A 25,536-nucleotide genomic window follows, 5' to 3' on the forward strand; every position below is an offset into this window, starting at 1 on the left:
CTTTTGAACTGTGGTGTTGGAAAAGCCTCTTGGGAGTCCCTTGGACTGCAAGGAGATCCAACCAGTCCATCCTAAAGGAGATCCGTGCTGGGTGTTCATTGGAAGAACTGATGCTGAAGCGGAAACTCCAATACGTTGGCCACCTCATGCGAATAGTTGACTCGTTGGAAAAGACCCTAATGCTGGGAGGGATTGGGGGCAGGAGGAGAAGGGGACGACAGAGGATGAGATGGCTGGATGGCATCACCGACTCGATGGACAGGAGATTGAACTCTGGGAGCTGGTGATGGACAGGGAGGCCTGGCATGCTGTGATTTATGGGGTCGCAAAGAGTCGGCCAGGACTGAGCGACTGAACTAAACTGAACTCTGTTATTGAAATCGCTCCCGATGCCTACACCCTCTCCACGCTTCGGAGATCGGAACAGTGGAACCTGAGGGAGATTCGTCCACCATCCCGCTCAATTATTAAAGAACGTTCGGGGAAGAGGAGTCAGAAAGGCTGCACGACTCTCCGGTCGTTCTCAGAACGCTCAGGAGCCAACTTCCCGGCCGCGCGTAGAGGCCTCACCCCAGTCCGAAGAGGAAGGAGGTTGCTGGGCGGCGGCGGCGGCGGGGAGCAGGGCGGTCCCCGGGCTGCGCGGAGGACAGGCAGCCCGCAGCGGCGAGGGAGGTGGGGCGCGCCCGGAGGCCCAGCTTCCGGCTTGCGAGGTCTGTCCCGCGAGTCCCCGCGCCGCGCCGCGGAGCCCCACCTGCGGGGCCCCCACCCTGTTCCCTCGCCCGCGCGCTTTCCCCGCCGCTTCCCGTCGCGCCCGCAGCCTCGCCGCGCCGCGGAGCCCCACCTGCGGGGTCCGCCCCTCCCCGCCCCGTCCGCCAGCCTAGCCACCCGCTTCCCCCGCCGCCCCGCGGAGCCCCACCTGCGTGGTCCCCGCCTCTTCCCTCGCCGCTTCCCGTCGCCGCTGCGCCTGCGCGGCCGGAACCTTCGCGAAGGTTCCCGAGGCGGAGCTGGCCGTTCCCGGAAGCCGGCAGCTTGCGCGCCCGCAGGCCCGGGTCGCGCGCGGGGGCTTCCAGAGGCAGCGAGCGGCGGTTCCGGAGTCCGGGAAGGAGAATGGCCCTGCTGTGCTACAACCGGGGCTGCGGCCAGCGCTTCGACCCCGAGACCAACTCCGACGGTGAGAGAGGCGCCGCCGCCCCCTCCCCTCCACCTCCTCCCGGGACGCCCAGGGCCTCGCAGGCTGACCCCGCCGGGCAACCGCATCCTTTCCAGGGGACGCCCGGGGCCTCCCAGGCTGACCGCGCCGGGCCGCGTCCCGGACTGCCCCCGGGTGCGGGGCCGCTCTGCGGGACCCGGCGCCGGCGTCCGCACCCGGCGCCCGCCCTCGGCACAGCGCCCGGCGCACATGCTCCCCGCCGTCCGCTCTCCCTGTGCGCGGGGTTCAGAGCCCCGCCCGCGCGTCTCGGAGCGGTGAGGAGTTAGCCAGGTGCCTTGGGGTCGCCGTGCCGTGGATCCGCGCGCGCGTGTGTGTGTCAGAGACAGACATGGACCTCAGGGTTGGACAGCGGGCGGCTTATCCTAGCATTCAGTTGACTCACTGTTTTAACCATACTTTAAAAAAAAAAAAAAACTTCTTGGTTCAGATTCTTTTGAATGGTCACGCTGTTAGGTTTTGATACATTTGTTCCATGGGAGATACCATTCGTCATCCGTTACTTTATAGCCGTCCGTGTTCCTTGGGTATTTTTGCATGGCCTTCCCGTCTTATACTGCGCCGCCTGCAGGACACTGTGCTTGAATGTCCAGGACCTAATGACTGATGATCTGAGGCGGAGCTGATGTAGTCCTCGTAGAAATAAAGTGCACAATAAATGTAACGCTTCAATCATCCTGAAACCGTCTCCCATCCCACCCCCACCGTTAGCGGGTGGAAAAGTTGTCTCCCAAGGCCAGGTGCCCAAGAGGTGCAGCTCTCTAGCACCCAGCTGTAAAATTAAGGATGTAAACTTGAGAGTTACTGACTAGGTGAATGATAGAAACTGACCAGTGGATTTGAATTTTGGTAGGTGAATGGAGTAAAGGACTGACTTGATTCCTTGAAAACTGAGCAGTTACAACACTTTCTCAAATTCCACTAGCATTTATTGTATGTTTTCTGTATGCCAGACATCGGTCTGTCACTTAATATATATTACGTTATCTCATTTAATCTTTACAACAACCCTGTGAAGTGTTTATTATACCCAGTTAATACGAGAAGTACAGCAACAAGTTAGCAACAAGGTTCTTCATTGTGTAGGGAATTAGAATCAATACTTTAAAAACTCTCTTTCACCTCTGATAATATGTATGTTTATAGGGTGTAATGTACCAGCCTAATTTTAAGGGGAGATACAGCCAATGTTTTGGAAGTCAGCTCTGTGTGTGTGTGAAATGGTTCAGTGCCTAGGAAAGGGATAAGGGAAGCCAGTGGAGTAGACAGTCTCAAGGATTGAGCATCCACAGCGCTGAATTAAGTAGGGAACGCCTTTAAGGTTGCTGAAAGTTTATTAGCTTTAACAAAATTAGTCGTTCAGTCGTGTCTGACTCTTTGCGACCCTGTGGACTGTAGCCCGCCAGGCTCCTCTGTCCATGGAATTCTCCAAGGAAGAATACTGGAGTGGGTTGCCATTCCCTTCTCCAGGGGATCTTTCTGACCCAGGATTTTCAAACCCAGGTCTCCTGAATTGCAGGTGGATTCTTTACTGTCTGAGCAACCAGGGAAGCTCAGGGTTTTGTAGGGACTTAAAGTACTACAGGTAGGTGGATTGATGGAAAATGGAGGTACAAAAGCTAAAGGAGTGTTTTGGTTTGGTGATCTGCATGTGTTAAAACAGCTTCTCTAGAGGAAGCATTTCTTCACTGCTGCCGCTGCTAAGTTGCTTCAGTCGTGTCCGACTCTGTCCGACCCCGTAGATGGCAGCCCACCAGGCTCCCCCATCCCTGGGATTCTCCAGGCAAGAATACTGGAGTGGGTTGCCATTTCCTTCTCCAATGCATGAAAAGTGAAAGTGAAGTCGCTCAGTCGTGTCCAACTCTTCCGGACCCCATGGACTGCAGTCCACCAGGTTCCTCCAACCATGGGATTTTCCAGGCAAGAGTACTGGAGTGGGGTGCCATCGAACAATATTGTATTCAGTACACACATTTGAGGAAACAAATAGCAACCAAGAGGCAGAACCAAAATTTGAGCCTGGGTCAGACTCAATGTTAAAAGCCCTGGTTTTTAACCACTGCTGTCTTGTAGCTTTTTACCCATAAAATATTACCTTGAGCGAAAGTGTCAAACTTGATTTTTTTTTTTAACGACTAGAGAGAAGGATGTCCATCTGCATGTTATTTAGCAGTGATTTTCAAGTACTGTTTATACTAGTTGTATTGTTAAGGCCTGACTCACTCTTGCTCTTCTCCTGCCAGAATGTCCATTATTGTAAATGCCTGTGTCAGACATTATGCACTGTGTGCCTCTGACTGTATGTAAATTTGATATGAAATATGCTCTCTGTTCTCTACTTTGATTCTCCTCTCAAATTCCTGTTCCTCTGCGTATTCATTTCTACTTTGAGTCTCCTTTTCCAGCCCTCAATTCCACTACTACCCTTAATTAGATCTTCTGAATCTGGGCTTAGGTACTGTACCATGAACCTGACACTTTCTCTTTATTAGCTAGTATGGTCTCTATGTAGTACCTGGTTACTAACCAAAGAAACCATGCTGACTTAATACAGGGATAGGAGATTTTTCTCTAAGTACCAGAAATGTATCATCGGAGAAGGCGATGGCACCCCACTCCAGTACTCTTGCCTGGAAAAATCCCATGGACAGAGGAGCCTGGTGGGCTGCAGTCCATGGGGTCGCCAAGAGTCCTACACGACTGAGCGACTTCACTTTCACTTTTCACTTTCATGAATTGGAGAAGGAACTGGCAACCCACTCCAGTATTCTTGCCTGGAGAAGGGGGACAGGGACGGGGGAGCCTGGTGGGCTGCCGTCTATGGGGTCACACAGAGTTGGACACGACTGAAGTGACTTAGCAGCAGCAGCAAGGTAATTCCAGGAATCAGAGGTTGTAGTCAATTGATTGCTAAACAGACATGAAAGTTTGAGCAAAGTATCCTTATAAGAAAATTGCACAAGTGTGGAGCTGGTCTTTTTCTGAGTTTATGGTTCTATCTAACTATGGAATAAGTGTGTCCATTATCATTTTTTTAAATGTAATACTCCATATTGCAGACTAATTCCATATTTGTAAGAGAGTTAAGTAAAAATTGATGGTGTAGTGGGGCGGAGGTAGGGAAATAATAGACTAACAATCAGTGACAAACCTGAAAACTGTAAAATTTAAGCCTCTTTTTAGTAAGGTTTATATCTAGAAATTGACACCTACTTAGGAAAATTAAATTAGCAATTAGATATTACTGATAACATCAGTTTTTAGAAAATTGAACCTATTCTTCAAAAATGTCTTTTTAGGATATCTCTTGGGTGACTTTTGTGGATCAATACACATAAGAATGTTTAAATTTGATAATATTTTTGTAAAAACAAAATTGAAATACAGTACTAAAGTTTGGGTACTAAACATTTTACTGTAAAGATTAGAATACAAAATATTATTTGTTTTACTTGAACTATGTGTATTTTTATTTATAGCTGTCATACTCAAATTAGAATTTTAACCTTTACTATTTTAATACAGTGTTATATTAAGCATTGTGTGTCATCCATCAAACTGGAGCATTAGTGAAGTATTACCTGCATATGGAAAAAGGATTATATGTTAACACTGAAGGAAAATGGGTTTTCTTCATTGTGAAGTGTTTTCTTTTTTCTTTGCTTTTGACCAGATGCTTGCACATACCACCCAGGAGTTCCAGTCTTTCATGATGCATTAAAGGTAGGAGCTTGATACATTTTTGTTGTAACATTTGTATATTAAATTCAGAGGTATAATACTAGATCTTTTTTTTTCCCCTCAGCTTATGCTTTCTTATTGACCATTTTGGAGTGCTTTAAGCAAGTGTTCCACTAGAGTCAAAGGAGACAGCAATCTTAAGGGTTTTTCCAGTTAAACAAAATTATTATTTTTATCCCAACTCTAATTTTCTATGTCCCTCATTTCTTCACCTAACTTTGAGGGGAAATGAAAGCAACTATACTGATTTCTTAGTCTTTCAACATTTTGGGCAGCTATTGGCTCATAAGAGCAGCTCTGAATTTTAGGAAAGATTGTTACAAACACTTAGCAGTCCGACTCAGGACAGACATCTAAGTTTAGAGTAATACAGTACAGAAGAGAGATGCCACCAGTTTTCCTTGATGTTCTGAAGAATTAGAGACATACAAAATATGGTTTGATGAGGATTTTTGTGTTGGGTTTATTGGTCTTTAAAATTTATGATAATGTGGTATATTTCCCATTGTGTATCTCAAAAGAAAATGTTGCAACATGGCTGCTATGGTTTTGGATTTTCTTAGGAACATAAGCAGTACATCATGTTTATATTTATCAATGTCCTTTGAATTTTTAATTTTACCTTTCAGGGAGTAATTAGACCTTGGTGTTTAGCTGTTACCCAAGTGTAAAAAAAAGTGATATACAAGGAAATAACAAGCCTATATTAATCTGGTTACTTCTAACTGAGAAAAACGGAACACACGTTCAATACCAAATTGTGACCTGACTCCTTAACGTCTTTGTGTTTCCCGATGATGTTTTTCCTCATATCTTATAACCATGGGCATACTTCACTTCTCAGTTTTGGCTTCCTTTTTTCCTCTCATTCAGTTTATTTTGTCCTTACTTCACTTCTACAATGTATTTTCATTTATGTGTGTCATTGGCAACTACAGATAAGTTCTGAAGTGACCCCTTATTCCAAAAATAACCTGCCTTTGCTGCTGCTGCTAGTAATGATACCACTAACATTCTAGTCATTCAGTCCATTGCTCCTCTGTTTATATCCAACTGTTAATTATTCTAATTAAACTTAATGATTTTACTTGGAAGTATTTTTCTTTTTCTGTTCTAATTTGGTTCCGTTTATTGTTTTTATAACATTTCTTGAAGACCTACACTTTCCAATACTACTGAATTTCACAGCCCAGTATATTTTAAGCAAAATATATAAATCAGTAGATTGTATACTGTTGTCAGTTTTCTGTGTAGCCAAGTAAAAAATTAAACATTGCATGAGCAGAAGAGAAAAACATTTTACTATTCAAGTTGTACATGCATGCTCCGTCATGTCTGACTCTCTGCAGCCCCATGGACCGTACCCCACCAGACTCCTCAGTCCATGGAATTTTCCAGACAAGAATACTGGAGTGGGTTGCTGTTTCCTTTTCCAAATTATTCTTATTAGAAGAGGCACATTCAGGGAAAAGAAAGTTCTTAAGAAAAGACAGTTTGCAGCATTATACTCACAAACTTAAATTTTACTTTCCTTTTCACATTTGACTGAAGACCATCTCGAGTGGGCATTGGGAACAACTAGTCTATGTCATATGTATATCCCAGTATTCCCAGAATACTTAATTCTTCATATAGGATTAAGATAATAAAACTTTCTACATACAAAATAGCTTTACTGGTGACAATATTATCTATACTAACTAAACCTTTAATTTTGTACTGGTTATTTTTCATCCATATCTCAGTTCAGAGTAGAAGAAAATGAAATTTCAGAATAAAGGAAAATATGAATTGTAGAATATTTGGCACATCTTTTTAAAAAAAACTTTTAAGTGTGTATTATGAAAAAAGACACTACCAAATTCTTTATGTATATATTGAGAGAACCAGTGAGGCCCAGGTGGGTATGTACAAAGCTGGCCCTTAGTCTGAATTTGAGACATCCCAAGCTTTGGGACTACTGCATTTTTATTTCCTTTTTCATGTACTATATTGGAGTTTTAGGTGACAAAGCAGTGGTTTTGGTTAGCTACTTGATACTTTGTTTAGCAATCTCATACTACTTTATAGTTTCTATATTTGTATGCTTCTAACTAAAAAACTCATGTAACCTTGAAAGATCTAACAGTGCTTAAGCTGCTACATTAATTAGTGTTTTTCTGAAAATAGAATGCTTATTGTTGAGAAACAGCTAGCCTGAGTTTGTTTAGAAACTGAATTATTATAATTATTATCTCTTAATTTACTGGATTTTAATATATCTTCCTTTTTAAAGTAAAGCACTTTGCTTGCACCCTAGATTCCTTAAAATACCTAATTTTATAAATTATAAAATGTTTTTGTTCTAAAAATCAAGTACTATTCTAAAACAGAAGCAATTTCTGTTTCCATATTTTAAGGTGCTTCCTTTTATGATGGATCACAGCAACATTGGTTAATTCATTTTTTTTTTAGTCAAAGACTAAACATTTAACTTGATTAATTATTTACAACGCTTTAATACTATAAAATTATATATATACAGGTCACTTTGCGACCCAAGGAGGTAAGTGCAAGTGGCATTTCAGTGAGTTACGGTTCTTTTACGAAGAGTTTTCACTTTGTTTTCTTTTGGCTCTTACGTTTCCTAGGGTTGGTCTTGCTGTAAGAGAAGAACAACTGATTTTTCTGATTTTTTAAGTATTGTAGTAAGTATTAATGTTTTTTTCTCTTAGATTACCCCCTAAAACGTACATATTATGGGAAGGTCTGATTTTGGACAACTTTTGTCTAGTCCTTGTTAACTTACAGATAGTCCCTTTCTTTTAAAATGGAGGTCACCTCCCTTCTGTGGCACTTAAAGTAGGGAATTTATCTGTTTTAGAGATTAGAGTTTTAAGATGTTAATTAACTACTTGTCAATTTATGTTTGTTTTTAATGTTAGTAGTCCTTTTTTTTTGTTTTCATTTCTAGTGTACTTATATACATCTAAATTACACTCTAGAATTTTTTCCTACAGCTTAGTTTTTCTTTAGCTTTTTATTTATTTTTTACTTGAAGTATAGCTGATTCACAATGTTCTTTTAGTTTAAGATATACAGCATAATGATTCGCTTACACATGTATACCTCTTCTTATTCAGATCCTTTGCCATTATAGGTTATCATAAGACGCTGATGCAGCTCCCTCTGCTATGCGGTAGTTCCTTGCTATTTGACGTTAGTAGTCTTGAGTAGAACTCCATGAGGGGGCAACAATTTAAATCCTATTCAGTTAGGAACAGTGAGTTATTGTATCTCAGATACCATGGAGTTGCACTATTATTTTGTGTACCCTTAAGAAAGAAGACTAAAGTTGCTGATTAAATGACATACCTTTGACCTTATGATTTCAGGGACGTTAAAGTGTACGTCAATGGTATGTAGAAAAGGGAGCTAGCATTTATTGACTCTATTGTATTTTTTTATTTAATCCTCTCAAAAATTGCCTCAGTGTTACTGATGAGGAAACAAGTTTAAAAAATAACTTGTTCAAGATCATATAGCTAGGAACAGGAGAACTGAGACTCAGATTGAGCCCCTTTTGTGTAAATAATTTGTAGAATTCTCTGTGAGATCTCCAGAATTTGTTTCCTGTAAACAAGTTTATGCTGTTCCTTTAATAGAATAATTAAAGTAGAAATTTGTTAGGTCTAATTTAAAGGCCTCTTTTTAATGCATTTTTCTGCATGTAAGAAATCATTTACAAATATATTAAGTCTGAAGTTCTGTTTTTAGTTTCTTAAAATAAGTCAGTGTGTTAAAAGTGGAGAAAACATGGACTTGAATTTATGAATTAAGAATTGAAAATTAATATTTGTTACGGCATGTGAAATAGATACTAGGATAATTCTCCGTGAATGAATACCTTTCACCAACAGGGCTGTACGAAAGGAAGGCATAACAGTGAGAAGCCACCTGAGCCAGTCAAACCTGAAGTGAAGACTACTGAGAAGAAAGAATTATCTGAATTGAAACCCAAATTTCAGGAGCACATCATTCAGGCCCCTAAACCAGTAGAAGCAATAAAAAGACCAAGGTACACTTTATGTAGCTATATACTCGTGTTACGCTTAATGACAGCATTTGTTCCTGGTATTACCTTTTACAATTTTGCATCATATCATTTGTAGCCTTTCTGTAGGTCACCAACTTTTGAACCATTTGGTTTTCCTTCAGTTCAGTCGCTCAGTCATGTCCAACTCTTTGCAACCCCATAGACTGTAGCACGCCGGGCTTCCTTGTCCATCACCAACTCCCAGGGCTTGTTCAAACTCATGCCCATCAAGTCGGTGATGCCATCCAACCATCTCTCATACTCTGTTGTCCCCTTCTGCCTTCAGTCTTTCTCAGCATCAGGGTCTTTTCAAATGAGTCAGCTCTTCACATCAGGTAGCCAAAGTATTGGAGTTTCAGCTTTAGCATCAGTCCTTTCAGTGAACACCCAGGACTGATCTCCTTTAGAATGAACTGGTTGGATCTCTTTGCAGTCCAAGGGACTCTCAAGAGTTTTCCGCAACACCACAGTTCAAAAGTATCAATTCTTCAGCGCTCAGCTTTCTTTACAGTCCAACTCTCACACCCATACACGACTACTAGAAAAACCATAGCTTTGACTAGAAGTAATGTCTCTATTTCTTAATATGCTGTCTAGGTTTGTCGTAGCTTTTCTCCCAAGGAGCAAGCGTCTTTTTAATTTCATGGCTGCAGTCACCATCTGCAGTGATTTTGGAGCCCCCAAAAATAGTCTGTTTCTGTTTCCATTGTTTCCCCATCTATTTGCCATGAAGTGATGGGACTGGATACCATGATGTTAGTTTTCTGAATGTTGAACTTTAAGCCAACTTTTTCACTCTCCTCTTTCACTTTCATCAAGAGGTTCTTTAGTTCTGCCATAAGGGTGGTGTCATCTGCATATCTGAGGTATTGATATTTCTCCCAGCAGTCTTGATTCCAGTTTGTGCTTCATCCAGTCTGGCATTTCTCATGGTGTACTCTGCTTATAAATACATTTTCTCTTAGATAATACCTTTTCACTTCTATTTCCTTGAGGGCATACACATAGTAAAACTCCAGGGCAGGTTTGTTCACTGTATATGCAGTTATGCTCAGGGTGAGGGAGCCACACGTCTGTCTTGTGCCTTGGCATATATTATTTTCACTGTGGCATAGTGGAATTCTCTAAGGGAATCGTCCTTGTCAGGGAGTCAGTTTGAGTTGAAAAAGAACTTGGAGGCTTTCCTTTCATTTCTGCCACTGTTTGTTGAATATTTTTTAAGACATTCTTCATAGAAAAACATTTCCTTTCCTTTCAAAAGTTCTAATGAATTTTAAAGCAGCTCATTTTATCATTACTAATTGAGTATATAAATTTCCTTTGTATTGGGTCAAATTCTATTTATTTGTCCATATTTTGCCACTTAGAATAAGCCTAGTCATTCATCTTTTACCCCCGGTTGTCTGAAAACTGTTAGTCTCATTACTGATCAATTCTTAATGTATTTGATTTACATGGCGAATCTATTAAAGTACTTTTAAAATGTATTTTGCTCATTTTGCAGTAGAATTGCACAGATTCTTCATACTTACCCACTATACTCTGTTTTATAATCCCACATATGCTGGGATTGTTGTTGGATATCACTGTTACACCAGGTCTTCTTCACATGGCCCTTGAGTACTTAATTGTTTTAGAATCAAAATACAGGACTTAAAAAAAAAGATAGTTTTTGGCCTCAAACATAACCTTTGTTGATATTCATACCATGGATTGATTTCCCCAATTTTTTCTTTATTAATCATAAATAAATAAGTTTATAGCATCTTGACTGATAGCCAACAAAGAAAAAACCCTCAGGGACTTTCTGATGTTTTATTTTGTTTATTTAACCAAACTACTTAGAATGATTTTATTCTATATCCACCTTATTCATAATCATGAAAAATTTTATCAAATGTCTTACTGATTGATTTGCCAGTTGTGGGGGAGGGAAGTCATAAAAAGATAAGAATTTTGACATAGATCATTATTAAATATTATAGTTGAGTCTATTGTAATTGACAGTATGAGGTAATATTTTTGAAAATAATAACTTCACATAAGAGAAAGAAAAATTAAGTATTCTATCCTGAATTCATTGGATGGTATTACAGAGATTATGAGGATACAGGTTTTATGTACTTTATTAGTGCCTCCTATGCAGTAGGTTTTTCATTGAGGTTGTAGAATGAATAACCTAGGATTTTTAGCTTTATTGTTACAGTTATTAGTATTCTTAATACTTACTGAATGCCTTAAATAAATTCTACATACAGTACTTTACAAAATGTTAGGGGACATTGTCGTTACTGTTTTTTAAGCCTACAACAACTGCCTTGTGATATAACTGCATGAATAGGTGTGTGTAGTAGTGTCCACGTGAAGTGAGCTGTCTCCACCAGTAGGGATATGGATTCACTTTGTACATAATTATTGCCTTAGTACATAATTATTCAGTTATGTACTGATGTAATGATAAAATGAGCTGCTTTAAAATAAAATTCTTCTTTATTAGAATTTTTGAAAGGAAAGGAAATGTTTTTCTATGAAGAATGTCTTAAAAAATATTCAACAAACAGTGGTAGAATGGAAAGGAAAGCCTCCAAGTTCTTTTTCAACTCAAACTGATGCCCTGACAAGGACGATTCCCTTAGAGAATTCCACTATGCCGCAGTGAAAACGATACATGCCAAGGCACAAGACAGACGTGTGGCTCCCTCACCCGAGCTGCACATACAGTGAACAAACCTGCCCTGGAGTTTTGCTGTGTCCCTACTGAGTAAAGCACTTAGTGCATAATTGTTCACTTTGTCCGGACTTGCGCGCTCCCTGTTTTCCTTGGGCGTGGGATGTAAAGGTACTTCACAGTCCCCTCCATGGAGTTGCTCATCTTGGCAAATTTGGATTCTTAGTCTTTGCTTCCTTCCCATTAGCACAATTTGTGTTGAAAGTAGCATGGTTATTTGATATTTAGTATCAACATTTTTCCACTAAAACTTAGAAACGTAGCTATATTATAGCAGTTATTGTAAAATACTTTTTTAATTAGAAAAACTTGATTCACAAACCTTTTGGTTTATCATAAGTAGACTCAAGTATATTTATTTTTAGTACAAACAAATATTTTTGTACCTCAATAATGGTAATAAAGTTTCCAAAATCTCCAGCCCGGATGAACCAATGACAAATTTGGAATTAAAGATATCTGCCTCCCTAAAGCAAGCACTTGATAAACTTAAACTGTCATCAGGGAATGAAGAAAATAAGAAAGGTAAGATTTTGCTTTTTATATTTTTCTGTAAAGTTAGCCAGTTATCTAAAAGAAGCAGTAGCAGTATAGTTTATAGCATTATAAATATAAAAAAATAGTACTTTGTAGTAAAGAATTTTTTTGTTTACTGAATGCCTGTTAAACCACAGGATGAATTTGTGATTCATTTTGTCTTTATTAAAAAGGAGAACCTGTTAATTTTTTTTCTTCTGTTACTCACTACTTTTTAACAGTGAATTAAGCTTTTTTGTAAATGTTTCATTGTGCATGATATAAAATATATTCAGCATTCTCTGACCCATACCTGTTATCTGGGGAAAAAGAATCATGATTGCTCTTTTACATAAGGTAAATATACTGGATATAAGGTGCATTATAGAATAGAAATGCATCATGTCGTGTCATTTTGGGAATATAGGCAAGACTTAATCAAAATAGTTGGCTTCTGATTCACTTTTATGTGTGTTACATGAAAGGTCACACAGAAAACTGTTAAGTAAAATCATTGTAAAATAGCAGTTTTTCTGTATTTAGATTATTTTTTTAAATACTCATTTTAAGAAAAGAGTACTTTTTAAGAATAGCATTATAGTAAAAGTGTTCTATTTTAATGTTTCTATTTTGTTTTTCTTTCTTTTAGAAGAAGACAGTGATGAAATTAAGATTGGAACCTCATGTAAAAATGGAGGGTGTTCAAAGGTATATATTATAAAATTTGTGTTATATCTGGAAGTAAAATTTTCATTTTGAGAAAAGAGTAATTTACTGACTCAATTAGACACAAACGTTTATGTGCCTGTTAGGTGTTGGGCACTATTCCATGGAGCAGGACTATGCGCATGGGTAAGCGCGCCTGTCCCTGAGGAGCACATCTGATAGACACAGGAGTAAACAGGTCTAGTTCCCCTAGCATTTACTGAGCACTCCTTGTGTGCCACAGATGGTTTTAAGGACTGGAAATGTGGTATTAAATAAAGCAAAAATCCCTGTTCTTGGGGAGCTGATATTCTGATTTGGGGGGAAGACAACAAATAAGTTCTTAAGTGCTGTGAATTTAGGTAGACTTGAAAAGAATAAAGCTGACGAGATACAGAGTAAAGCTATTTATGTGCATTTATCTGGGAAGTCTTTTTTGATATGGTGACACTAAGTCGGAAATCTGAATGATTTAGCAGATGAGTTCTGTAAACTTTGGAGTAGATGTGGGAGCAGTATGTTTAGAGGCTTTAGAGCTTGGCTACTCAAGAAATTATAAGAAAAGTCAGTGGAGGATTGATCAAGGGTGTGAAACAGGGTATGAAAGGCAGGCAAGATTATAGAGGTCCTTGTATGTCACAATGAGGAGTTCAGGCTTTAGGAAGTATAATATAAAGCCATTGTCTGTTTAAGGAGGGACTTTAAAGGATATCTTTGGCTGATGAGTGGTAAATTTAGTGGTGCAAGAGTGGAATCAAGGGAAGGAAAACCAGCTAGGGTGCTATTTTGAAAGACCAGGCATTGGCATATGTTTTAGAGAAGCAGTTACATGTAGGATGTCATCAGACATCTCATTGAGGCTTCTTTCTGCCCACTCTGTGTAATATTACACCCTCTCTACTATTTCCATACTCTCCTTATTTCCCCACAGCACTTAGACTTTTTCCATACTACTTATTTTACAGATTTTACTTTCCTTCTTCACTCATGTAAGATTTGAAAGGAAAACATTTTCTCTTTTCTGTGTCTTGAGTGCTTAGAACAGTGCCCAGCCCATGACAAGCACGTTAGAATGAATGACACCTGGAAGTATTAGCAGGACCTGCTGATAAACCAGAAGTGAAGCATCTCAGTGCACCATTAACTGAGGAGGAGAGATTGGAGTTAGGGTTGGGAGCAGGTTTGTAGTCTTCTTTGATGCTGAGTTTGGGATCACCTTGTTCATTTAGAGATGGAAATACAGATGCATTCCCATGTATTTAAGGTAGACGTAGTAGATAGAAAGAGAACGATTAATTCTTTGGGTGTAGGAGGTGCAGTGCAGGTGGTGGGGTCTGTAGGCATGTCAGAGTGAAGGTATCCCAGATGAATTTTGAGAAATGAATGACAGTTCTATACATGGACAAAATAGGAAAGGATATCCCAAGCAGAGATAGCAATCATGTACAAAAATCAAAAGTAGTCAATGATGTCCAGAATTTGCTGATGTAAAGTTGAAATTAAAAGGAAAATCAGGCTAGATCCTGAAAGGCTTGCTGCTCACAGCTTAGGCCTTCCTTTAGGTCACAGTGGCCGTCGAAGAAATGTTTCTAAAGTTTTTTCATTGAAATACAACATTGAATATATATAAATACAGGTTTATTAAGCAAAGTGCACATGCTTCCTCTCACCCATTATTTCCTTTCCCAAAGGTAACTACTATTTTCTCTCAACATAGATTAGTTTTGCCTACATCTAAATTTACTGTAAATAGAATCATAGAACAGGTACTTAAGTCTGTCTTCCTTGCTTAACTGTTTTTGGTTATCTTGGTTTCATGTAGCTGTAATTTGTTCCTTTATAATGCTTTAAAGCATACCAAGCAGTTTATTCTCTCTGCTGTCCTGTGAGGTTTTTTGATTCATGTTATTATGGACATATTTGTGTATGACTTCGGGGATACGTTTACACATTTCTTTTAGGGAGATAACTAGAAATAGTTTTGCGTGTGTGTGTGTGTGTGTGTGTGTGTGTGTGTGTCTGCAGCTTTAGCAGGGAGTACAAAGTGATTGTGTTCATACTCTTACCAGTGATATATGAGGCTGGGTCCATTTGTTCTACAGCTTGGTAACACTTTTGTAATATCAGTCTTTTATATTTAGCCACTCTGGTGAATGTGGGATGTTCCCATTGTGATTCTGATTCGCACTTACCTGTTGATGATGCTGACTGCATTTTTGTATGCCTATTGGCCATTTGGATGTCCTTCTTTGTGACACTGTCCAAAATCTGTATCGGTTTTTCTATTAAGTTGACTTTCTCTTAATGATTTTAGGGATTCTTCATATGTTTTAGCTGCAAGTCCTTTGTCAGAGAGACTGTATTTTTTCACTGTCTTAATAATGGCTTCTAATAAACAGTCTTTAAATTTAATGAAACTCAGTTTGTTCATCTTTTCCTTCATGACAGGCTTTCTCTGTCCTCTTTAGGAAATCTGTTTCTTTTTAGGGCTTAGAGGCACATTTAAATGTGCAAACCACTGGCACTGATTGTTGTATATGGTTTGAGGTAGTGGTATTTAAAGGGCTTTAAACAAGAGAGTGGTACATGTTTAAGTAGATGGTCAAGTCCAGAAACTGAAGGCAGAGAAATTCATCAAAATCTTTTAACAGAGTTTCATTGCCTAGAATCTGCTAGTGATCTTGAGGAAGTTTAGCAAATTAAACTGGTAAGATTTTTTTTTAATTCAGGTTGACAGGGTTTTGTGATAGACTACATGAGGGTAGAAGGTAAAGAGAAACTGAAGAGGACTTGGAGAATTTTTACTTTGAGAGACTCAATGGATATGGTGCCATCAGATAAGATGGGGAAGAAGAGTGGGAGGTCTGGGAACGATAGTGATAGAAGTTGAGAATCTTAATGCGCTGAGTCTTGGGTGCCCATGGAATATCTTCAGGAGATATACACACCCCGTAATCTGAATTTACAAAAAGTAAATGTACAGAATTTTATTTTCTGTAACTGTAGGATGTTGCTTTAAATACCAAAGTAGACAGAAAATATACTACTGGCTGCATCTATGTTTTATTAACATAACTTTTTGTGAATTCATCTGTAGAGCCTTCATCTACAGCAGCAATGGGGCCCGGATCTTCCAGACAAACCCTGGATATATATATAGGTCTGCAGCTCATTTTACCCTTTGTAGGGATAAGAAGTCATCACTCTGGACTTCCAGAATTGCTTATTCGATTTTCCATTTCAATTCGTAAAGCTCACAAAGTTTACTGTGCACATAATCATGCTATAACTATGTTTCTGATGAGAACACTAATCTCTTGGTTTTAGTATCGGCCTGTAAATTTACAGAACATACCTAAATATGTTTGGAATATGTTGGGATGTGTCCTCATACCCAAAAGTCTAAAAAACATCTGATACATCCTATTGCCTACTTTAATATTTACCTTTTTCACAGGGAACTGAAATTTAAGCATATCTAAACTGGAATCTTTTTTCATTCCTTATTAGAATGGCCTGAGGTGAATTTATGAATGTTCTAGGTAATTGTTACCTCTTGGGCATTTTCATAGTTCATAGAGGTCACCAGTACTTACAAATACGTGTGAAATGTAACAATGAGATATGAAACTAATTTTTTCCCTCTTTTTCTTCTCTTGTAGACATACCAGGGTCCACAGAGTCTAGAAGAAGTTTGTGTATATCATTCTGGAGTACCCATTTTCCACGAAGGGTAACTTAAACCTGACTAATGAAAACTTTATGGTAGATGTTAGAAATGTTAATATGCCTTTAAACATTATTTGCCATGCAACAATATTAGGTATTTTACTTACATTGTCATTTAAACTTTAAAATAACATAGAAATGTGAGTTTTGTCTTCTTTTTACATGTGGGAAAACTGAAACAAGGTTACGGTTGAAGTGACCTCTGTGATTCAAACCTCATGTTTTTTTTATATTCCTTTATATTACAATAGAATACTTTTTTCTTTAAGCTAAATAGGTGTTTTGTGTTGTTTTGTTGAAGGGCTGTCCTGCCCATTGGTAGGACATTTGGAATTTTGGGCCCTGGGACACTAAGACACCAACATTGTGGCATCTGAGAAAACCAATACTTTTCCACAGCCCTCAGCTAAGCGCCTCTCTCATTATGTTACACTGTAGTTTATAGAAACACAGTACTGTGAAAATCTTCCACTCTGTTTCCATATCTTCAGGATGCAAACCCAAAGTTTTACTGTAATTTTTGTCTTCTAGTGTTAGATCTTTCTTAAGTAAATAGTGTTAGGAGTAAATAGTGTTAGATTTTTCTCAAGTTAGTTTTTTACTTACCGTAGGATTGACTATCACAGGTTATGTAAACATTAGTTTTTAGATTGTTTGCATGTTCTCACTTTCCTGGTTTATTCGAATATGAAGGTCTTCAGTCTTTGATCAACCATTTCATAGTAGCTTCATGAGGAAACTGAGATGGAAACTGTCAGTGAAAAGCTGATTTTGGATGTTGTGATGGTTTTAAGAATCCTCACTCAGGAATGCCAGAATTGCTACTAAATGGCATTCTGGTTATTAGTCTTCTGGTAGTGTTAACTGTTTAGCAACTTCAGTTCAGTCACTCAGCCGTGTCCGACTCTTTGCAACCCTATGAATTGCAGCACGCCAGGCCTCCCTGTCCATCACCAACTCCCGGAGTTCACTCAAACTCAAGTCCATTGAGTCGGTGATGCCATCCTTTAGCAATTTAGACACTTGTAAAATACTAAAGTTACATGCTTACTTTTTTAAGGTACTTATCACTATAACACTTCCAAATTTAATTAATTGTCAGATTTTATTTCTAAAATTTCTCTATGATAATTTAAAGGATGAAATACTGGAGCTGTTGTAGAAGAAAAACGTCTGATTTTAATACATTCTTAGCCCAAGAGGGCTGTACAACTGGGAAACACATGTGGACTAAAAAGGATGCTGTAAGTAATGTTTTAAAAATAGCCTATTGGAGTGTATTTATCTGAGTCATTTTGAAGACATTTGAGATTACTCTGTCTTTAGATTTAAGAAAAAAAAAAGTTCCTCACAGTAAAGTTTGATGAACCTAACTAAAATCTAAAATTAATTTGAGTCACGCTCTTAACACACTGCTCTTTGATCAGAATAACTGTTGTGTATGTTGATTGCAAATATGTAGATTTTTGTGAAATACGTAAGCTAGTCTAAACTGAAGCATATTTTTCTGTAATTGCATACTTTGTCTCAACTTTTTCTGTTTAAAAATCACTTTTCTGGTCATTTGAGTTACCATTGAGACCTCTGATGCTCTTTGGGCCATTCAACCATTTACACATGACAGACACTCCATCTAGTGGCCAAATGGTAGGATTGTAGACTTGTTTCCGTGGGATTGTTTCTGTTTTTGTGTTTTTAAAATTAATTAATTTATTTTAATTGGAGGCTAATTGCTTTACAATATTGTGGTGGTTTTTGCCATACATTGATATGAATCAGCCTCTGCTTGCTACCAGGAAACTTTATCAAAAGAGAAAGCATCAGTTCCTACTTCCCTAATAGCATTTTCAAAAGACTTGGAGCTATGCAAATAATCTCAGAAAATCCCATTAAACTGTAAGAAGGCAAGCAACTCATTGCTAAATACATATTTGTTAGCTTTTATTAACGTGTCTTTTAATACATTAAATTAGTTTTATGTGCTGTATTGGCACTAAAAACCCCGACAGTGATGTTTTCAGTGTATCTTTATGTTAGATTACTTTAGGAATTCAGTGTATATTAGCATATATTATTATGTCTGCTTTTTAATAACACTTGGGTTAGATATTATAAATGTATCTGTTAAGTTATAATGATTTGTCTACCACAAAACTTCTATAAGTGTTCTGTTAGTAAAAAATGAAATCTCACTATTTTCTCCAAGGTACGAAAATTTGAAAGTTTTGCTTTGAAAAAATAAAATGTTGTTTTGTGTGCTTAAGTTTTCATAGTATGACCCTTGATGAAAAACACCTATTTATTATCTTTTAATGCATATAGTTGTCAACTATTGAGTGACTAAGCCAGGGCAAAAAAATGTAAGTGGTGTAAGTAATTTAAATTCAGTTGGCATAATTATACAAAAATGTAAATATTGTTTTTTCAAACAATAGTGTCTCACAATCTCATGCATTAAATTACCCTCAGTTATAAGACACATCACACTTCATCTTTCAAGTAGTTATTGTTATAGCAATGTATCATTCATATGTAATAATCTATTTCCATAATAGTAATCAAAAGATTACTTCCACAGATTCTTACCTTTTTTTCATGTTATTGTAAGAGGAAAATATTCAATAAGAACAATAGACAGTTATAACTAGTCAATTATTTTTCCTCAAATTTCAGTCTGTAGAAAATAACTGTAAAGTTATTATGCATGAGGTTAAGATGTTTTCTAGTTCATATTGTTAAGCAAATATTTCTACTTCAGTCTCAAAAGTATGTTCTCAAGTCATAAAGCTAGTATTTTGTTTTATTGGTTAAACTTCTTGATGGCTTTAGAATTTGTTTATGCTTATAAATATTAAGGGCTCAATTTTATGTGGTGTATTCTCAATTTTAATGGGTCAGATTACTCTTTTTAAGAGGTTAAGACACTTCGTAAATTCATAAAGTTTCTCTTACATTGCAGGGGAAAAAGGTTGTTCCTTGTAGACATGACTGGCATCAGACTGGGGGTGAAGTCACCATTTCAGTATATGCGAAAAATTCACTTCCAGAGCTCAGCCAAGTGGTAGCAAATAGCACATTGGTGAGTACACTGAGCAGCTCTGTCTTGTGCGTTGTCCCATCGTAAGTGTGTGTGTGTGCTTTGTCTGCGTCAGGTCGCAGCTGCCATGTGCAGGGCCCTCCGTGCTGCTGTGCGGGCGCTTGGTAGCACGGGCCCTCTCCAGCTGTGGTGTGTGTCTTAGCTCCCCAGCCAGGGCTCGAACCTTCATCCCGGTGTTGGGAGGCGGATTCTTCCAGTGGTGTTCCCTGGAACACCAGGGAAGTCACTATACATTATTCTTACTGTATTATAAAATGTTGATCTTGAGCTGTTTTAAGATTTTAAAAGTCTCTCCAATTCAAAACAATAATTTCAAATTGCTTTCCTAGAAACTACTTTAAGTGAACGTTTTCAGCAAGATATTTCTAAAGCAGGATATTTCTATCCTGGAAGTACTGTAATGGCTTAGATTTATCAGATAATAATGATACTTAGTTCTCAATATGAAATTCCACGTTAATATTTTTTTCACTGTTAGTGGTTTTCTCAAATAAAGTATAGTATTGGCAGTTCCTTAAAATAACTTAAATGATTTTTATCTGTCTTTTTATAATCACTGTTTTAATATCATAAATCTTCAGTTTTGATCCATTGATCAACTTTTTTTTTTTTCAGTTAAATGTACACATTGTATTTGAAGGAGAGAAGGAATTTCATCAAAATGTGAAATTATGGGGTGTAAGTATTATAAATCCAGCAGAATTTTTTTCTCAGTATTTAAAATGCCATTTTATAATAAAAGACAGTACTTTAGATAAGCATTGATGCAGAGTAGATATATAACTTAGCATTATTTCTTACCCAGGAGTTTACATCTAAGGTTAGAGATGACCTTAGAAGCTTGAAGTTTTGACTGTTAGCAATAGGCATAGACATGAAATCTTGTGTATCATTTAAACCTATTGCCTCTAAAATTAGTAAAACCGTCCAGAATACTGTCATTTTCTTTAATGTTACAGGTGATTGATGTAAAGCGAAGCTACGTAACTATGACTGCAACGAAGATCGAGATCACAATGAGAAAAGCTGAACCTATGCAGTGGGCAAGCCTTGAATTGCCTGCAGCCAAAACCGAGGAAAAACAAAAGGAAGAGACAGCAGAATGAGTTGGGAAGGGAAAGAAATGTTACTGGCTGTTTCAGAATTCTTACTATGTGGTGAAGTGGTGGCTTGCTGCTGTACTCTTGTTTTCTTGTTGTTGTTGAATCTGGCATTTCAGGGTCTGCAGTAGGTTAAAGCCAAAGTTGGTTTATCTTTTTGTGCCTCCCTTATCGCTTTTGAGTTACCTAAGTTAATTATTCATTTCTCCTTACTAATAGAACTGTAGTTGTGTCCTATACTTGAAGAAGCTAGAAAATAGTTCATAACAGTTACAATATTTCTTAGCATAATATTGCATTAATCAGAGAAAGGTAGAGAAACATTTGTTTTTACATCTCTTTCTTTTATCTTATAATCACTAAAGCAAGATGGAATGTCAGATTTTTAATTGGCTTTTTCATGAATTTGTGTTCCTATGATACTTGAAAATCTTTTAAGGAAGAGATGAAGCTCTGCATTGCTTTTCCACTCAACAATAACATTTTGTAGGGGGATTAACTCACAGTAGTGTAGTATGTAAGTAGTAGCAAGGAAATATAAACATTGATTAACAAATCAGAATTCATTTACAACTAATTGGATTAAAAATTACATCAGTACCTGTATACTTGCCAAGCAGTATGATCTGAGTATAGGAAACATCATAAATAAGAATTAAAAGGTATCAATTTGATTAAAATTCACCATTTTATAAGACTAAACAGTAGTGTTAAACATCTCTTTCCTAATTATTCGTAAGGTCTTTGTATGGTGTTACGACTGAATTGTACCTAATTTATGGTCTGTGCCCTCTTAGAATCTTTTCTTAGTTATAAAAATAAATTGTATATACTATCTGGCCTCCCTGGTGGAAAACTGTCCATAAAATTGCAAGCTAAAAGACCTTTAGAAATACATTAAGGTATCAGAAAAGTAAATACTTAAACTTCGCTTTATGACAGCTATTACATGTGAAATAAACAAAATAGCTTATTTTTTTTTAAGTTTTCACAAACAGCTTGACAATTCTAGTGATACAGTGTTGATTATATATTGTACTTGATTAAACATAGGTATCACAGAATTAGATAGTTTATGCTAATTGAACCCATTAAAGGATGATTAGTTATTGAGGCAGTGCAGAGTTCACAAAGGAAACTGAAATTAAGACATGTTATGAAGGCAGAAACTATGGCAAAACTTAATACACTTGAGTATGAATTATGTTTATGTAGATTAAAATAATTATTTCTTAAGCTCCTTGAGTGTTTTTCTTTCTTGGTATTAATGGACTTGAAAAGTTTGCAGAAGTACAGTTTTAGTTAATAGTGTTTCTCAAGTCTATTACCCTTAACAAATAAATAACTATTAGATATAGTTAGTGTAATTATTAAATGGTTTAGCTGTGTTACATACAAAGACAGAAAAATTGGCAGCCAGCTTTAATGACACTAAAATACCATGGCAAGAAATTTTTGCAGTGGAGATTGGACCCAAGCGAAATACGCATTTCTAGTACTTGGGGTTGTATTTAAATTTGTTTAACTTTTCATAGTTTTGGAACCTGAGTTCATTTAGAGACGTGGAATCTAGAGTAAGGATTGATAATTGATTTGATTTGAAGTAATGATTACTAGGCCCTTTACTGATCATTCCTTCTTGAGGTTTTTCCCCCTAAGCAATATGTAATATGTACCCTTGAACTATTATTTAAAGCAAGAGTATTATTCATGTAAGAGTTAGTTACAAACCACTCACCTTTATATATAATGTATTACCTATACATTATATACTCACAATTTATATATTTAGTCTGGTTATACTAGGGACCATTCTGTTTCCTTTGTTATTCCTGTGAACCTCTGAATTTGTTGCATAAATAAAAATCTACATACAATTATCTTAGACTCAAACATACAGTTAAAATTAAGTGGAATGAGTTTTAGTATCAATCTGGGTCAAAATTCTTGTTAACTTTATTCAGTTTCTCTAGGAAATCTTCATCTATCTTAGTGTATTCATGGTAATTACTATAGCAAAATAAAGCTAAGTTTATTGTATGCTTGATAACGTATCTGATGGCTAAGTCAACATTTTAGGGAAACCTAAAATAGCATTTTTCTTGCTTGGCACGTTCACTAATAAAAGGAAGAAAGGGCTGAGAATTTGAACTTTTATTTTTAACCTCTTATTTTCCTATAATTTTAGATTTACAGAAGTTGCAAAAAAGTACAGTTTTTTTTTTTTATGTCCTATATTAATCTTCCCCAACTGCTAAAATCTTACATATCATTAGAACATCTACAGAACTAAGAATTAGCGTTGGTATAATACCATCAACTAACGCTGAACATTAGTTTTGATTATTTGTTTTTAGTGGAACACGATTTTCCAAGTAGTTCTTGAGACCTAGTATTTTGATAGTAATTAAAAACCAGCAATTTATGAGCCATTAAAAATATAAATTAAAGTCAACCTATCATAGACAAGGATTGTAACCAAATACTAGCAAAGTACTGCAGTGATCTATTTTATTAAAATTTATATTTTATGCCAGAGATTTTAATTCTTATTAAGTAAAACTTGTTTGGTTTTCTTTAGACAATTCTTTAGCAATCTAAGGGTGAACAGACCCTTAAAGAGTTCTTGCCAATATCTTAAGATGACTGGGTTATTGCTCTCCCACCCCTTGCTTTGGAAAAAAAAATCACTACCAGATTGAAAATTATGCTATAAATAAATTAACAGAAAATCTTGAAAGTGAAAATTCCCAGGTGGTCCAGTGGTTTGGGCTCTGTGCTTTTACTACCAGGGGACAGGGGTTTGGAGTAAAGTAAAAAAGGATTAAAAGCTCACTTATGAAACCTGTAACCTTTCTTTTTCTTTGTAATGGCCAGGTACTTTTTATTATCAGAAAGTTAAGGAATTTTTTGGTTTGTTTCATTCAAATTATTTTGGCCTGGTATTCATTTTTGATACTTATTTTCATCCTTTTGCCTATGTTATAATTCTTTAGCCTCAGTTCTGTAATGCAAACTAAGTCCTACCTTGTTTCTAAGCTTTGTTAGAAACTTTGTTTCTAAGTTTCATCTCTTTTGTTTTTTGGGTAGCTGGGAAGTTGGTGTTTTACCTGATTGCTTCCTTTCTGCCCAAATCTTTTACAAGTTAAACTCCTCTGGAGTTGTTGTGTGGCTTGGTTTTTTTTTTTTTTTTTAAGTACAGATGCATGGTGCTTTATACTTTATATCTTTGACATTATCCGTAAAATACTGGACTTGCAAAGGTTGCTTGTTTTTTGGTTTGTTTTTTGCATAGTTTAATTTTACTTTTTTAAGTTTTTGTATAGCTCTTAGTTGTGAAGAATTCCGTAAAAAAGTTACTTTTAAAGAGCATGATTTTATTAAATGCCAGTTAATGCCTTTTCTTATTTTTCCAATTTAGTAGGCCACCTTTAATGTCTACTGAAGTGAAATAAAACTTCTAGCCTTAAACATTTTTATGTTGCTTGAAGATATGTGGCAAAATAATTTTATTTGCTGATCCTTTTTGACTCCGCAGATAACAGTGTCCAGATCATTGTGTTGTTAAATTATGCTTTTAAGACTGCTAAGAAAGATTAAGCCTGGGAGAGGGAATTATCAGTCTGTCAAAATGCTTATTACTCCCTGAAGCAGAATACTTTCTGTTCCAAAAATGAGACTAGATGAGTGTATTAATGTTTTAAAAACACTGTCATCCTTCATGTTGTTCATTTCAGTTTAGAGTTCCATATTTATTAATTATTTATTTGTATGATTGACTTGTTAATGTTTGTATCCTGTTATAGACCACATATAGCCTTGACTGTGTAGGCCAACCATCATACCCCTGTTTTCTAGTGTAGTACTTGGCATGTTGGCTGGCTCTTAAAAACATCAAGGCATGCAGGACTTGTTATGAGCCAGTCTGAGAACTTTTATGAATATGGGCTTAATCCTCATGACACCCTGTGAGGTATATTGTTACAGGCAAGGAAACTGATTTATGGCACAAGTTTAATAGCTTGCCCAATGGCAAAACTGGTGAGTTGTGGAACTGAGATTTCAAACTCGGGCACCTGGCTCTGTGTTCTGTGCTCCTGCCTGTTTTATGCTGCTTGTGTCTGTCAGTTGAGTTAACGGGTTCCATGAAACGCTGGCCTATACCGCATGGAAAACTAGTACCATTGTGTTCAGTTACCAAGAAAAATCTTACTTTTTCATATGTTTTGTTAGAAAATAAATTTATAAAATAAAGTATGTAGTCTTTTTGTCTGTATGGTTTTCGTTCTAATAATAGCTGGGTTAAAAACTTACCATTTATGATTTAACAACTCTTAATGTCTCTAGTTTCTTTAAACAGGTTCCAAAGAAATTTCAGAGTCCTCAGTTCAGAAAAGTTGCCACTGTCATTTTGATTGTCATGTATTTTGCGTATAGCTTGTAGACAGGAATTTATACCTGCATGTTGGATAAAATATGTTATGAAAGGGCATTAAACTTACCATAGCTTTCCCCATTAGTATGAGAATTGGTTGAAGCAGTTTAGGTCTGGAGCATAACATGTGCAGAGAAAGATAAGACTGTAAATATAGGGATAAATAGCAAAGGAATTGCTGGCTTTTGAATCTGAATTGTTGA

The 25,536-nt window shown here is 37.1% G+C and overlaps 1 protein-coding gene across 1 annotated transcript; it reads left to right on the plus strand.

Annotated features, from left to right (window-relative positions):
• The first annotated feature begins 977 nt into the window (after positions 1-977).
• CHORDC1 (cysteine and histidine rich domain containing 1) lies at positions 978-25,152 on the plus strand. Its single transcript, XM_015103060.4, has 11 exons — positions 978-1,171; positions 4,881-4,930; positions 7,579-7,635; positions 8,848-9,005; positions 12,173-12,276; positions 12,917-12,975; positions 16,635-16,705; positions 17,840-17,945; positions 19,661-19,780; positions 20,414-20,476; positions 20,758-25,152. Exons 1-11 carry the CDS (start codon positions 1,108-1,110, stop codon positions 20,902-20,904), a joined length of 999 nt encoding a protein of 332 aa, XP_014958546.2. The 5' UTR covers positions 978-1,107; the 3' UTR covers positions 20,905-25,152.
• Positions 25,153-25,536: the final 384 nt, after the last annotated feature.

This window comes from Ovis aries, chromosome 21, assembly GCF_016772045.2.
Source record: "Ovis aries strain OAR_USU_Benz2616 breed Rambouillet chromosome 21, ARS-UI_Ramb_v3.0, whole genome shotgun sequence".
NCBI lineage: Eukaryota > Metazoa > Chordata > Mammalia > Artiodactyla > Bovidae > Ovis > Ovis aries.

Coding starts and splice junctions, on each gene's coding strand:
- CHORDC1 (XM_015103060.4), top strand. CDS start 1,108: ATGGCCCTGCTGTGCTACAACCGGGGCTGCGGCCAGCGCTTCGACCCC. Junction 1,172..4,880: donor CCCCGAGACCAACTCCGACG/GTGAGAGAGGCG, acceptor GCTTTTGACCAG/ATGCTTGCACATACCACCCA. Junction 17,946..19,660: donor TGTGGACTAAAAAGGATGCT/GTAAGTAATGTT, acceptor CTTACATTGCAG/GGGAAAAAGGTTGTTCCTTG.